This window comes from Sciurus carolinensis, chromosome 11 (genome assembly GCF_902686445.1).
Source record: "Sciurus carolinensis chromosome 11, mSciCar1.2, whole genome shotgun sequence".
Classification (NCBI taxonomy): domain Eukaryota; kingdom Metazoa; phylum Chordata; class Mammalia; order Rodentia; family Sciuridae; genus Sciurus; species Sciurus carolinensis.
The window spans coordinates 78,133,876-78,150,433 of NC_062223.1; the positions used below are offsets into that span (position 1 = coordinate 78,133,876).

Genomic DNA, 16,558 nt, shown 5'->3' on the forward strand with positions numbered 1-16,558 from the left:
GAAGAACTAGTGAATGTCACCTTATCTTTTTTTTTTGGTACTGGGGTTTGAGTCCAGGGGTGCTTAATCACTGAACCACATCCCCAGCCCTTTTTATATTTTATTTAGAGACAAGGTCTCATTAAGTTGCTTAGGGCCTTACTAAGTTGCTGAGGCTGGCTTTGCTCTCGAGATCATCTGCTTCACCCTCCCAAGCTGCTGGGATTACAGGCATGCCCCACCATGCCTGGTATGTCACCTTATCTTGTTGAACCTGTCATGACAAACATGAATATTTCATGATCATTATGTGTCCTTGGTGTAAAATGACCATGATGAAAAGTCAGTTGTCTCAGTTGACTCTTCTCACTAAACTACTAGTACCACCTGTTTAGTGGTATCATTTCTTAGTTTTACAAGAAATTTTTTTATTGAAAGTATATCTGAAATGCTGTTTTTTAAGTATTCTTATACTTTAGCAGATCCCAAGAACGTATGTGTGAAATTTTTTGACTTTTGACATCTTTTTACTGCTTATAGGAGATTTTCTACAAGGTAGTTCACATCAAATGCCAATTGTTATATCCCCATAGAATAAAGCCTGTGTTGTGGATGGGGAATTAGGTTCTGATTTTGTTTCTCTCCAAAACTTGGAATTTTTTTATACAATAAAATTTGTTTTTCAGCCAGTTACCTATGAAATATAAGTGCCTTTCTTCTCCTGGAATACATCTGAGGAAGAACTCAGTATAATCTAATTTGATGATCTCATCCAAGTCTCATATTTAAATATCATCTATCTACCTTTCCTCTGAACTTACACTCCTCCTATATCTAGTTGCCTGTTGTACAACTGCCTTTGAAGTCTAGTAGGTAACTTAACCTTGGTGTCACCTTTCCATTGCTATGATCAAATACCTGAGATAAACCACTTAAAAGAGGAAAGATTATTTTTGCTCATGTTTCAGAAGTTTCAGTTCATAGTATATTGGCTTTATTCTTGTGAACTTGTGGTGAGTCAGAACATCATGGTCAAGAGAATGTTGGAACAATGTTCTTCATTCCATGGTGACCAAGAAGCAGAGGCAAGGGGCAGGGGGCAAGCTGTAATTCCCAAGGACCTTCAACTAGGTCCCACCTACTCCAGTTTCCCATCTCCAGGTAGTCTTTTCAGCTATGAATTCATCAGTGGATTAGTTCATTGAAGAGGTCAGCGCCCTCAATCACTTCCTAAAAGCCCCACCTCTGAACATTGCTGCATTGGTCACCAACCCTTCAACACAGGAGCTTTTGGGGAACATTCCAGATCCAAACTATAACAATTGGTATGTTCAAAAATGAGTTTCTGATGTTCTAGTCCTGAATTCATTCTTCTATCACAAAATGGCAACTCCATTTCCTTGGCTAAAAACCTTGGAATCCTCCTGGATTGTCTTTTTTCTGTTATATCCCACATCCAATCTGTTAGCAGATCACTTCTTGCAGTCTCCAAACCACTATGGTCTCTTGCCTGAATTGTTGAAGTATTCTTGTAACAGGTTTGTCTGTCCATCTCTCCCCTACAGACTATTCTCAACTAAACTCCTAAACTCCTATTAAAATGAAAATCTCCAATGGCTTCCTCCTTCATTTAGAGTAAAAGCTCACCCCTATGGATTCCTAGAAGCTCATGGTTTGACCCTCTGTTACCTCCCATACTCCTCTCCTGTTCCTCCTGACCTTGTTGTTTATCTGACCCAAGCTCTTTCCTCCAGATAACCACATGATGAGCCTTTCACCTTTCTATAGGTCTTTATTCCAATTGTTTCACAGAGAAACTCCTTAATCACTGACTAACCCTTTTGGAAATTGTGACTATCTTTCTGCCTATGTTTTGTGCTTTATTTTTATCCACAGTATTTAAGATCACCTGGCATACAGTAAGTTCACTTATTTGGTTAACCTTTGGCTCCTCCACTAGAATGTAAAAATTCCACAAGAGCAGAAATTTTAAGTTCACCTTTGCTCACTGTTGTGTTCCTAAAACCTCAACAATGCTTGGCACTAGACTTTCATATCTTTTTTAAATTTAATTTTTTGAATAGATAATTCAGTCTGGTTCAAAATATATACAAAGGTTTAAATTAAAGCCTCCGTTTCACCTGTCTCCCATCAGCCCAGTTTTCCATCCCACTCTAGTAATCACTCTTGCTCACTTTTTGTTCATCTTTCCTGAGATTCTTTAGGCAAATACAAGTAAAAATAGGAGTGTTCTTATTCTCTTCTTTCCTCTCGTTCACAACAAAGATACCATACTTACATACTGCATTCTTTTTTTTTTTAATTTATTTTTATTGTAAACAAATGGGATACATGTTGTTTCTGTTTGTACATGGAGTAACAGCATACCATTGCATAATCATACATTTACATAGGGTAATGATGTTTGATTCATTCCGTTATTTTTTCCTTCCCCCACTCCTCCCATCTCTATTTTCCCTCTATAGAGTCCCTCCTTCCTCCATTCTTGCCCCCCTCCCACCCCCCATTATGTGTCATCATCTGCTTATCAGTGAGATCATTCGTCTTTTTGATTTTGAGATTGGCTTATCTCACTTAACATGATATTCTCCAATTTCACCCATTTGCCTGCAAATGCCATAATTTTATTATTCTTTGTAGCTGAGTAATATTCCATTGTATATATATATATACCAGTTTCTTTATCCATTCATCATTTGAAGGGCATCTAGGTTGGTTCCACAGTCTGGCTATTGTGAATTGAGCAGCTATGAACATTGATGTAGCTGTATCTCTGTAGTATGCTGATTCATACTGCATTCTTCACTTAATATATATCTTAAGAGGCTTTTTCCATATTGGTTCAGATACCCGGCCTAATTATTTTCCTACATAATTTTTACACTGAATACATGTACCATAATTTGTTTAATGGGCTCCTGTTCTCGGGCATTTAGGCTGTTTCAGTCTTTCGTTATGGTATTGCATCAAGTAACTTTGTAAGTACTCCGTTTTGTTTTTTAGTATACCTATAGGGTAAATTTCAAGAAATGGTCTTACTGGGACAAAAAGATTGTGCACTTTGTTTTGTTGGATACTGCAAATGGTCCTTCCCGTGAGCTGCTTCATGCCTGAGTGCCTTTTTTCTATAACCCCACAAATGGACTATGCAAACTTTAGACTTTTTGCCAGTTTGGTGAAAAATAAGTTTTGTAGTACAGTTTAAGCTTGTATTTCTCCGATTATGAGTGAGTTTGATGCACTAATAAACATTTGTTAAATGAAGTGCATGCTGTATGATAGCCAGAATTTGCCATTGGAGCCATGCTTTACCATCTCTTGATTTTGATTTCTGTAACTTTTAGGATATTTCAAATAATGCTATAAAAAAACAATCTTTTAAAAGATGTTTATCCTAAAGCACACGAATCTATGGAACGGAAGTAAAATTGCAAGATCAAAAACCAGTTCATTATTTTAAAACTTATGACTACGCATCATCTGTGAAATTGTTTCATCAGTAAAAAATATTTACTGAGTGTCCACTCCGTGCCACTAGTGATTTTACATGCTTAGGAAAGAGTAGATGTACAAAACAAGTGCTGTGGCTCATGGGGCTTATGGTTAGGGTTGAATATATGACACACAAAATTCAACATATTATGGAAAAATTTGCCTATGTATCACCTCAAATCATCTCAAGTACCAGTAGGATGTACACCAGGCTTGGGAAACACTGCCCTAGAACAACCTAAAGATGCAGGAGTCCTTATAGGTTCTGCAGGGCCAGAGAAGCACAGGGGTTACTTGGGCAGAGTAGGCAGAGGGAACATGGTTGGGAATGTCTGGAAATATTTTGATGTTGTCTTTTGGTTTTGTAACACCAACATACAGAGGACTTTTGATTATTACTTCGCTTCTTTAAGTTGTCTAGTGAAGAAGTTGACTAAGGAAATTAAAAGAGACAGAATGTTAGTGATGGAGGTGGAGGTTGAGTTTAGCTTACCTGGTTGCTAGGTCAGTATTTATTCCACAAGACAATAGTAAATAATCATAGAGATTTGCTGGGGGGGTACCAGGGATTGAGCCTAGGACTACTTAACCACAAATACCCCCAGCCCTTTTAATTTATTTTTTTAGTTTGAAATGGGGTCTCACTATGTTGCTTAAGGCCTTGCTAAATTGCTGAGGCTGGACACAAACCTGCAATCCTCCTGCTTTATCCTCCCACGTTGCTGGAGTTATAGGTGTGCACCACCTGGCCTGACTTACAGAGATGTTTGAGCAAAACAGAATAAATGGAATCAGGTGTAGAGAGTAGAAGTGGGGAAGGAAGAAGAAACTTTGAGATTTTAAGGGCTTCAGGTAGAATCTGTGGTAAAAGGAGCCATTTATGCATCAATCACTAAATTAAATCTGAAAAGATTTTAACCTTCATTGATACTTTTCCCCTAAAACACTTTTATTTAATCTTTATTTCTATTGTGTTTTTTTTTTTTTTTTTTTTTTTTTTTTTTTTTTTTTTTGTAGATAAAGACAACACAGGGACAAGAACCCTTGAAAATGTTTAAAATGTTTTACTAGAACATATGTTTGAAAATATACAAGATTAAGGATTAGTTAATTAGCTGATTTTCTTTCATATCACTTATTGTTCTTTTTCTTCTTTTCCAGAATTTTATAGAAGTGAAGTGATTAAGAATTCCTTGGTAAGTTTGCTTTCTGACAGGTACATATGACTAAGCCTATTATAACCCCTCCTTCAGAAAATAGAGATGTAAAATAAGTTGAGGTTCAGTTCTTATATTATGATACTTTGGCAAATCTTTACTCAGTTATTGTTAAATCATCACTTATTTGTTCATCAGTTTTATCTTGTTTAGAAAAATGCCTGGCACAGTACGTGCTTGATAAATAGTGACTGAACTCATATTCTTTTTTCTATTGAAAATTTTGTTAAAAACTCAAATTCTGTCACTTCCATTTATTATAAAGAGGGTTTTTACTGTTTGACTTGCCAAACATAATCCATGTTATCTATGTTTAGTATGGCTTTTAAGAATATTTTGCATAGGGTTTTTGTATAAGGAATGTGGTTTCTTGGTCATGGCATTGCTTAGTTAGAAAGATGGAGGTGTCCTACTTTTGATAATGTCTACACTGGATATTTGCATAAATGGCTTCATTTATTAGGCAGTGTTGAGAAAAAGAAGAGCTCTTTGATAATGAAACTATCCTTTTAGGACTGGGTGCAGTGACATGTGCCTGTAATTCCAGCAACTCAGGAGCTTAGACAGAAGGATCAAAAGTTTGAGGCCAGCCTCAGCAATTTAGTAAGACCCTGTCTTAAAATAAAATATAGAAAGGACTGGGGATGTGCTTTAATGATAAAGTGCCCCTGGGTTCAGTCCCCAGTACCAAAAAAAAAAAAAAAAAAAAAAAAGAAAAGAAAAAGAAAGAAAAACATCCTTTTGTGGGTCTAAGCCCAAACTGGGTTTGGTTCCTGTCTACGTTTTCAGTTTCATCTCCCAATACTCCTTTCACTCTTGTGTTCATGCCTGCCTTTGTTCACTGCCTTCACACATGCCTTGCCTGTTGTTCCTTATACCCTTGTTTCCTCAGCTCTTTACTTGGCTGAATAGGTCTTTGAGGTTTCAGCAGGGCCTTCTGTGACCACTCCATCCTTTCCTCTAGTCATTTTTTTTCCCCCTTATCACCCTGTTTTATATTTTCTAGAGCATTTATCACTGTTGCTCACTTATTTGTTTAAATTTATTAACTGTCTTCCACCTACTGCAATATAAGTTCCATGGGTGCAGGACCTTGCCAGTCTCGTTCATGACTGTAACCCTAGAGTCTGGAATAGTATAGATGCTTAATTCCTTGTTCAGTGAATAAATGCATATCAGTGATGCACTGTATTTATAGAATCCTTGTACATATGTTACTCCATTTTCATCCTTATAACAGCCTGTCAGACAGATGGGACAAATCTTAAGAAACCAATAGCCAGAGAGGCACAGTGACTTGTGCAGAGACACATAACTGCAGCACTGGAACCCCAGTCCAGACTACTGTCTTCAGGTGTCTACTGCTCTTTGTTCCTCTTCAAGTTCTCTCCTAAATATCTCTAAAATATAAATGATTTGGATCCTAGGGCAGAGAGGTTTCTTGAGCCTGTCTCAGGGTTGGGGGGCAGTGTCTAAAGCTCTGATTCTATAAATGTTAGATGACACATGATAAATGCCTCTTGCCATGCCTGACATAGAGTAAATATTAATTTTTCCTGTCTTGGCTCAGGTGGACAGAGGTAGTCTTGCAGTGGGGAACTAGGGGTGATTCAGGCCCAGATAGGGTAAGAATTTTGCCTTGATTTCTTCTACACCTTTCTCAGACATTTCTCTAGTTGGTAATAGCTCCTGGCTTTTTCTCCTGGATTTGTGTCATAATGGATCCTATACCAAGTGGTACTTTAGTATGTTGTGCTACCTCATTGGTATTGTATTTACTTGATATTCTTTTGACTTTCAAATTCTTATTTCTAAACAGCATCTCTCTGAATGTTAATTGCTATCTTGAACTCCTTTTGGTTGCTATATTCAGTTGCTTTGGAACTGTCCGTGAAATTGCAGTAACTGTCTTCCTGGTACATTAGACTGAATAATGTCTCGAAGGATGTTATAGAATGGATCCAAGACAAGGGACTGAATTGAACTGAAAGTCCCTTTCATTTCCCAGTTTGTCATGATTAGTAATTGTTTCATGAGTATATTCTTTATAACATTTGCTTGCATTGTAATTGTTCATGAACTCTGTCTCCCAAAGTAGGTGAAAGCCTCTGGAGGTCCAAGACTGCAAATCTTTTTCCATGAGTTCCCATGAGTTATTCTATTGAGTAGTTGTTTAATAAGTGTTGATTTGTTAATGTTCCTTTTAAGGGTATTCTTTGGAATTATATTTTTGGCAAGAATTCTTTTTTACTTCTTTTATATCTTTTTTTTTTTTTTTTTTTGCAGTACTGGGGATTGAACCCAGGGCCTTGTGCTTGGGAGGCAAACAGTTTACCAACTGAGCTATATCCCCAGCCCCTTCTATTATATCTTAATACAGGTTCTATAAATTTCATTTTTTTCTTTTCAAAAAATTTCATTTTTTTCCCTTTTCTTTTAGTTTTCTTCCTAAATCATTGTGATTGGTTCATTTTAATGGACAGCGAGCCCTGCAGTAGTTATCAATATTCAGAATAAGCCAGAGGCAGCACCTTGTTCCCTTCTATCTTGCTGTCTCTGAAGAACCACTACCAGGTCAATAGACAAATGGAATTCATTAATTTCTTCCCTGTTTAGGATTTTCTAATTCTTCACTATTGTGATACTTGCTGGGTAAAGTCAGTGGTTTAAATGCTTTTATCTGTATTGATTACTGTTATATTTGGCATTTATAAGATGCTCAGCAAACATTTCTTGAATAAAATAATTCTTCCAAAATACAGATTTATTGACTGACCTCTATGTAATAATATCCTAAAACCTCACATCCACAATTAGGTATCAGAAGATTAGGTGAAGATTTAAATACTTTATTTCTAGTCAAGGCTTAGGTAAATTTTCTCTCAGGTGAACTAAATTGGACACTGATGAACTTACACTCATGTAACTTTTAGACTTTTATCCTAGGTTTATACCCTAGGTTTATACCTTGATTCTCAGACCTGAGTAGCTTGGTTTTGCCACTCTGATGTCAAAGGAGACATGGAAACATGGACTCAAAAGTATTAAGAAGAAATTAAAAAGAGTATTTTCTCTCAAAGTTTATGTAAACTGTCCTTATTCTGTGCCCCTTTTTAACTCTTAAGTGCTTTAGATTATTATTCTCCAAGAAAATTTTCTACCATGATGGTAATGTTCACTCTACCACCAAGTACAGTTGGCAGTAACCATGTGTGGCCATTGAGCACTTGAAGTGTGGTTGAGTCTTACTTTGGAATTGAATTTCAAATTTTATTTGAGTTAAATTGCCACATGTGGCCCTTAGATACTGTATTTGACAACACACTTCAATAAGTTTCTGAAAAACTTTCTTATCATTCTTAGCAGGAAGAAATTTCCTTTTTTTTAAAGCACTTTGTACTGTTCTTGTACTACTATTTCCCTTCTAAATCCATACAATAACTGCACATTTGTTTTGGCTCCTCTTATATATAATAAACTTCATAAAAGCAAGGACCTGTGTGCTTCATTTTTAAAATTCCCATAGTCATCGTATTGTGCTTTCCTTGGACTTGCAAACAAGAAAATATGTATAATGTAACACATACACACACACACACACACACACACACACATATACACACACATATATACACATATATACATATATATATATATCCAAACCCATGCTGCCAGTTGTAAAGCTTACCATTATTTTATGTTCAACAACAATAAAAAGAAATTAAATAATGAACAAACACTTGTAATTAAACTGAAACATAGGGCCAGGGTCATAGTCTTGTAAGATTTGTGATTGACTTTTACTAATCTCTTATTACTTTGGAATTTTTTTCCCCATCTATTTCAAGATGTTTAGCAGTCTTTCCTTCCTTCGGTTTCATTGCTTGACCTGTGTTAGGGAATCCTGTATTTGTAGGTCAGCCATAAAATATAAATCAGTTTCCTCAGCTTGTGAGAATTTCTTTAAGTCTCATAAGGAAGTTGGATTAGGTTCTTTTCCCCATTGTCAAATATTTGCTTCTCAAATTCTAAATGCATGCCTCCCATCTTTTGTCTCTGTACTTTGCTGCCTAAATAAAAACTTAATATTTTAAAATGAGGCTTAAGACAAAAACAAAAGGATTTATAGATCATAAGCATATAGATGATGAAATTTTTCAAATGGAATACACTGGAATAGTCAGTATCCAGATCAAGAAATAGAATATTTCAGTATCACACAAGCTTCCTCATCATCTTTTCACTCACTGTTCCTCTTGATTTTTGGTAAGGATTTTTTTTTCCCTTCCTTTATATCTTAATACAGTTCTATATTGTCTTTGCTGATTTCCACATTTCAACTTGATATTTTAAGATTAATTCATATTGTACAGTGTATTTGGTTTGTGTAGTGTTCCACTGTGTGAATATAACAGAGGATCCATCTTTCTGTTGATAGACATTTTGTTTTTGGTTTTGAGCTAATATGAATAGTGCTTCACTATACACATTCTCCTATATGTCTTTTGGTGAATGTATGTATCCATTTCTGTCTAGTATGTATCTAGGAGTATTGCTGAAAATATGTTTGTGAGTAGCTGAGGCTACCGAACAATTTTCCAAAATATTGTTTTGTTTACACTCTTATCACCTGTCAGTGAGAATTCTAGTTATTCTACATTGGTGTGAGCAATTGATTTTTAAAATTTTTTGAATGTAATGAATTTAAATTTGTTGATAGATATCACATACAGGATTTTTTGGTTTAAGTTGAAATCAAGAGAGATATTTTAAATGGCAGTTAAACTCAGCTTATATAATGCCAAAAATGCGCCTAACTTAAAGAATTAATAACAGATTCAGCTATTTTTAAGGGTGTGCATGGAAATAGTGACTTTTGAAGACTGCCATCTACTGGCTAAAGATGATAGGATCTTGTTGATTTTACTCTTTCAGATCAGAATTCATCTTATAAAGCAAAGAAAAGTACAAGTTAGAATTGATGATGAGTGGGCATATGTTAGATGTAATAAATGTAATAGAGCAAAATAAAGCATAATAATGGAGTATTTGGCAGGGGCAGTAGCTGTTTTCTGTGACAGTTACATAGAAGAAAGCATTGAGCAGAATCTAGAAGAAGTGAGGGAACAAGTTGTGTATGTTTGGAGGAAAAGGATTGCAGGCCAAGAAACAGGAAGTTATAAAGATAGGAGTTTACTTGAAGTTTTAAGAAAACAGCTAAGATTTTGAGTAGGTTGAGCAGGGTAGTTTGAAAGTTTGTTAGGCAAATTTGATAGAGAAAGAGGGGCAAGGTAGTTGAGGATCAGGGCAGCAGAGGAAATGGCCTGGAGAGATCAGAGATGGTAGTCAAGGGCTGGATAACACTAGAATGAGTTTTTGGAAGGGGTATAGTTACAGGTACTACAGCATTGGGGGCAGCTGGTGGACAAGGACTCTTTTTTTTTTTTTTGTATAGTCCCTAAGCCTACTGCTTTACAGAGAAGCCCAATAAATGTCTGTTACATTGAGTAACTAGAATACTCTACCTTTGACAGGTAAGATGGAAATGTATCTCCAAATTATATGTCAGAGTTGAGGTTTCCTCTCAGATACAGTTAGTAAATAGCAATTAACAATGAATGTCTAATTTATTGTTAATGCTTTGGCTTCAGCTAGACTTACTCTCCAGATTATTTCTCTCTCTCTCTCTCTCTCTCTCTCTCTCTCTCTCTCTCTCTCTCTCTCTCCCCCTTTTGGTTCAAGAGGAGAATAAATACTTAATATGCTTGAAGGATCATTGGATTCATTGATAACTGAAATGATTGAAGCAATATCAATAGAAGTGACTAGACTCTCTAAAGTTGATTTTGTACTTATACAAAAGTAGAGACAAATTGTATAATGAACCCATATGACAATATCTTTTAACAGTTATAAAGTTAATCATTAGATATTTTTCCAAAAGCAAGTTTTTAATTTTTGGGGGGGACTTTTAAACTTTTATTAGAATGTTTAAAATTTCATGTTAGAAGTAAGAATGAGGCTAGCTAATAAGTGTGTATTTTGAAATTTACTAAAGTACCCATCTGTGATATAAGTAATATGTTAGATGTTTTATATATGTTATTTCTCACCTTAACAATGTTTCATGGTAAGAGGTATTCCTGTAGAATAGTTAGGGAAACAAGCTGAGGACCTTCATCTAGGTCACATGACAAGTGACTGGTGAAACTGACGTTCAAGAGGCCTGTTCTAGTCATAAACCCTCTTGTATCATGCTTCCTTCGACTGATTAAATGTTGAATGGAGGTCTAATAAACGTCAGTGAGACTTACAATTAAATAAACAAGTTTTAGAGCATGTATTTTTAGGGAAAAAATGACAGTTTAAGAGAACCACAAGTTCTACTGAAAATGTGACTGAGTTGTTTTTAAATTTGAGGAGAAAAACTGAACAGTACAAATACTTTTTATGAGTTACTGATTTGAGTGATTCTCAAACCAAGTTTATGTTTTAGTTGAATTGTGGTTGAATGAATTAGCATTTAATATGTGTGTGTGTGTTTTGCTTATGTCAGATTATGTTACTCTGTGTTGAACTGCATCATCTTCAAAGTTGTCCAACTCTGTCTGGTTAACCACATGATTTGGAGGGAGTCTGGGATGCAATTATAGTACCAGGAAGAACAGGATACAATGAAAACTTGTAGGAGTGTTATTTATCATCGTTTCGAGAGAGGAATTAGGAAAGGTTCACAGTAATTCCTAAATTGGGATACGAAGTCTGAGGAGAGATGAATTAGACAAGGGAAAGAGTTTATTGCTTACCTGGCATATGTAAGGCCCTGAGTTTGATCCCCGCACAAACAAAACAAAACAGAACAATAATTTATTGGACTAAGATGGGCATGGTGGCACACACTGCAATCCCAGTGACTGGGGAGGTTGAGGCAGGAGGATATCAGTTCAAAACCAGCCTCAGCAATTTAGTGAGGCCCTAAGCAGCTAAGCAAGACCCTGTCTCTAAATAAAATATAAAAAGGACTGGGCATGTGGCTCAGGGGTTAAGTGCCTCTGGGTTCAATCCTCAGTACAAAAAAAAAATGTATTGGACTATTGTCCAATAAATAAAATCTATGAACAGTTCTAATGAGCAATTTAGTAATACCCTTAGCAATTTAGCATGACCCAAAAGTACCACTCTTCGCTCTGTAGAAGAGTTCTGCCTACTTTTGAACCTTTATATGACACATGCTCTTCTGTTCAGCATAATACTTGTGAGATTCATCCATGTTGTTTCATGTCGTAGTCAATCTATTGTAAGGAACATACCCTTTGATGAACATAAGTGTGCATTTCTCTGAGGCATGTACGTAGGAGTGTGATTGTGTGCTGGGCTGTAACAGATCACTTTAATAGATACTGTCATATAGTTTCTAAAGTATTTGTACCAGTTATATCCCTACCAGTAGTGGGAAGTTTTTAGTTACGCTATATCTTTGCATCGTATTATCTGTCTTTTAGCCCTGCTGGTATTTTTTCCTTCTGGGATTGTTGTATTTATCTTGTGACTTTAGTTTATACTTCCTTAGTGACAGTTCCAGTTGAGCATATTTTTGAGTGTTTATTGGCAGTTGGGATGTTCTTTTTTATCAAGTATCTGTTCTGGAAAAACATGCCAACTAATGCCAATGAAGAATAAACAGATTTTGTACAAAAAGTGTGACTTTAGTTTTTAAGTTTATGAGATCTATTCCTTCTTTGGTGCTTTCAGTTTTTGACTCTTCAAGACATGGAGTTGGTGGTTGTATTCCAGTTAAGTAAAATGTTCATATTTGAATTTTTCATATCCACATCACCTTTGGTCTCCTTCCTCTTCCCTTTCTTTCATAAGAGAAAATTATTTAGCCTTTTCTCAAGGAGTCAGGGTTATTATGAAGAACACCAATTATAATATGACACTTGTCCTTCAGGGGCTGCCTGGGACATAAAGCTTAATTGCTCTTATGTTAAATGGTCTCCAGCAACATGACTCACCTCCTATACAAAAGTTATCCAACAAATTTATGTCTTTAGAGTCCAATAACAGACTTTGTCTTCCTGCTCCAGATACGACTGACTGTTTGATATAAGGCTAATTTTTTAGTGTTTCCTAACATCAGTTTTCTTCTGAAAGATGGAATAATGCTATCTATTTGATAGGACTTTTGAATTTTGTGAAAGTTAAGTAAAAATATATAGGCACATTGGCGGTATGGTGCCTGACATACAGAACTTTTAGTTCCAGGGTGCCAGGTCCTGTGGAGGTCAAATATACTGATAGAAATCTCCCCTTTACTGAGGGGAAGGCAGATAAGAAGCTTAAGGTGATATATCATGGCAGGTGCCTTAAGAAAGTGATCCAGTTACAGGCACCTGTGGGAGCACAGAGGCGGGCAGTCAGCCCTAAGGACATTGGGGCACACACAACTCTCATTGCTTCTTCCTTTCTTGTAATACTTATAACAGTAGTAAAAATGAGCAAAATGATTTTTATTCTCCATTTACAAAGTATGATTCATATTGAGTGAGAAAATGAATCACTTTTTCCAAAGGAATCTTAAGCGATGTCAACTTCCTCATTTCAGTTGGACTTACAAGTCTAATGGTCTGTTTTATTTTTCACATTTCTAGAATTTGTAAACTAGAGGACACCCTTATTTTGTCTCTTTCTCTGTGGTACGCAGCTTCCTCACTTGCACTTAATTAGTTCATGTTAAATTAAATCAGGAATAATGCTTGGCTTGTAGTACAAGGCCCATGAGAACTGCCGTTGTTCCTATGAGACTGGGTGAGTGAAGGAGACTTAGACCAAGGGGAATAGGCATGCACTCAAGCTTCAGAACTAGAGGACTTGGGTCCAGAATTCCTGGCTCCAAGCTTCTCAAGTCCTCCATGGCAAGCTGATTGAACTAGTGAAGGACAGGCCCTTCCTTGTTAATCTGTGAGGCATATTTTATCTTGCAGTAACTTTCTTGCCTTTAGTGTCACGTTCAATCACTTATTTGTGTGCCCTCCCTAGTCAGTGGTAGTATCGGGTGGAGCAGCAAGAGCAAGTTTGAGTTCTGCAAAGTTATTCTAGGAAGTAGGATGGTATTCTTTCTTCCTGTTGTAGGAATCTAAAATAAGTAGGAAAATATTAACAATCTCTCAAGGTTTCTTTTGTTCTAAATTCTTACTGCTAGGATTTAGTGAGAACTAAAAACAAAAACAAAACAAAACTAATGTAGAAAAAGAATTTGATTTTTTAAAATTTTATTTTATTTTTACAGACTGCATTTTGATTCATTGAACACAAATGGGGTACAACTTTTTGTTTATATGGTTGTATATGATGAAGATTCACATCATTTGTGTAATCATACATGTACATAGGGTAATGATGTCTGTCTCATTCCACCATATTTCATAACCCCCTCCCACCTCCCCCTTCTCATTTCCCTCTGCACAATCCAAAGTTCCTCCATTCTTCTCTTATCTTTCACCCCCATTATGCATCATCATTCACTTATCAGAGAAAACATTTGAGATTTGGTTTTTTGGGATTGACTTATTTCACTTAGCATGATATTCTCCAACTCTGTCCATTTACCTGCAAATGCCATAATTTTATTCTTCTTTATGACTGAATAATATTCCATTGTGTATATATACCACAGTTTCTTTATTCATTCATCTATTGAAGGGCATCTAGGTTGGTTCCACAATCTAGCTATTGTGAATTGAGCTACTATAAACATTGGTGTGGCTTCATTATTATAGAGTGCTGATAGTAAGTCCTTTGTATAAAACCCAAGGAGTGGGATAGCTGGGTCAAATGATGGATCAATTTTAAGTTTTCTGAGGAATCTCCATACTGCTTTCCAGAGTGGTTGCACTAATGTGCAGCTCCACCAGCAATGTACAAGTGTGCTTTTCTCCCCACACCCACGCCAACACCTAATATTGCTTGTGTTCTTGATAATAGCCATTCTAATTGGAGTGAGATGAAATCTTAGGTTTTAATTTGCTTTCCTCTAGTTACTGGAGATGTTGTGTACTTTTTCATATATTTGTTGATCACCTGTATTATTTCTTCTGTAAAGTGTGTGATCAGTTCTTTAGCCCATTGGTTTTTTTGTATTTTTGGTGTAAAGTTTTTTAAGTTCTTTATACATTTTGGAGATTCTTGCTGTATCTGAAGTGCATGTGGAAAAGATTTTCTCCCACTGTGTCAGCTCTCTAGATTCAAATTCTGATACTGTTTTTATTAGGCAACCTTATATAGGACACTGTGCTTGATTCTAAAATGCACATTTTTCACCATTCTTTGAAATCTAGATGCATCCTAAAATTAATTCTTTGTAAAAGTCATACAGAAAATGATACATCTTAGAGTTGTGGTTTCTTGGATTTGATGAAGTAGTGTTTTGTCTTTTTAGCTTTTGAGGTTAACAAGTTGTCTTACTTCATGTGGACTTATACTGTTGGGATCAACAGGGCTAATGTTTTCAACAGATTAAATGATTCTATGTGCTAGATGAGGCATTTTGCTATGCTGTTTTCACTTATTATCTGTCTTTGGATAGTACTTATCCCTAGTGAGTGTTAAGATTTTTAGCTATTTCTATAGTTAGTTATTATTACTATACTTCTTAAGCTTCATGAAACTCAGGTGATATCTTCAGTTTTTATAACTGAAGATTCTAAGACAGAGAGGGGATTATGTAATTTAGCAGTGTGACTAAATTATAGCACTTTTTCCTACTGTATTGCCTCTCAGCTCTCTTCCTTGACAGAGAAAAACCTAAGTTAAATGACTTCACACCATTAGACAAACCAGTGGTTGTGTCTCATTGCTTGTCTGCTGCTGTTCCTAATCCATCCATTTCTAGTGATTACTCCTGGGTCTGCCTAGTGTAGTGGTCAGCCAGTGATTGGTCAGACTTTGTGCTCAGATACCTCATTCAGTGACCTTTGCCAAAGGATGGGAGTGCATTTCAAGTTTGGGCAGTCTTTAAGTCTTATATGGCTTTTGTTTTCCACTGGGCTTTCTCAGGTCTGCTCTATGAGTATATGCCAGCTCAGTCAGCTAGAAATGTGTGGGTTCTTTGGACCCTCTTTGGGCTCTCCTGGGTGGATTCATGGATTGCTTATTAAGACCCCCTATAGCTATCTCATTTTCTACTTCTTCCTATTAAATTTCTGGCTAGTTTCCCAGTCCATTGCTTATCCCAAACAGGACTGTAAATTCAGTCTACTGAGCTGTTTTTTCTTCCCTATTCATTTGCTATTGGGCTTGCTAGTGTTACTGACATTATTGCTGGTGTTGGGATTTTTCCCTGCTCCATTCCAAATCAAGCCATTCCTTTTAGAATTACCCACTTCTCCCAAATAGAACAGCTTTGCTGATAAAACTGGCTTGGGGATAAAAGCAGCCCCAGGTAAGAATGCCACATACTTCCCTGTTCTTACCCTGAGGTCTTCTGTATTTTATGAATAACCCTTCCCCAGTTTGGTTGTTTTCCACAGTCCTGAAATTGTCATTTGACTGTTTTGTCCAGTTTCATTGTTGGGTTTTTTGGAGAATGTTTGCTGAGCTAGTCAATCTACAGGGTGAGAAATTCCATCTGTCCCTTAGATTTACTCTTATATTTACCACTTTTTGCTATTCATTCATTCTTGCAACACAAATGTTCTGTCTGGTTCACTTTCCGTGTGCCTTAAATTATATCCTCTAGAATTTTCTTTAGTGAGCATTTGCTGGTGTTACATGCACTATGATTTATGAAGAATATTCCATTGCAGGTAGAATCTTTAGGTTGTCAGCTGGACATTGTGGTGCACACCTGT

The 16,558-nt window shown here is 36.2% G+C and overlaps 1 protein-coding gene across 2 annotated transcripts in view; it reads left to right on the forward strand.

Moving 5' to 3' along the window:
• Uvrag (UV radiation resistance associated) overlaps nucleotides 1-16,558 on the forward strand; it is a 324,556-nt gene that overhangs the window by 25,951 nt on the left and 282,047 nt on the right. For both annotated transcript variants that reach the window (XM_047516341.1, XM_047516342.1), the window contains exon 3: nucleotides 4,654-4,688. In XM_047516341.1, the coding sequence (XP_047372297.1) occupies nucleotides 4,654-4,688 (35 nt within the window). The remainder of the gene's footprint in view (nucleotides 1-4,653; nucleotides 4,689-16,558) is intronic.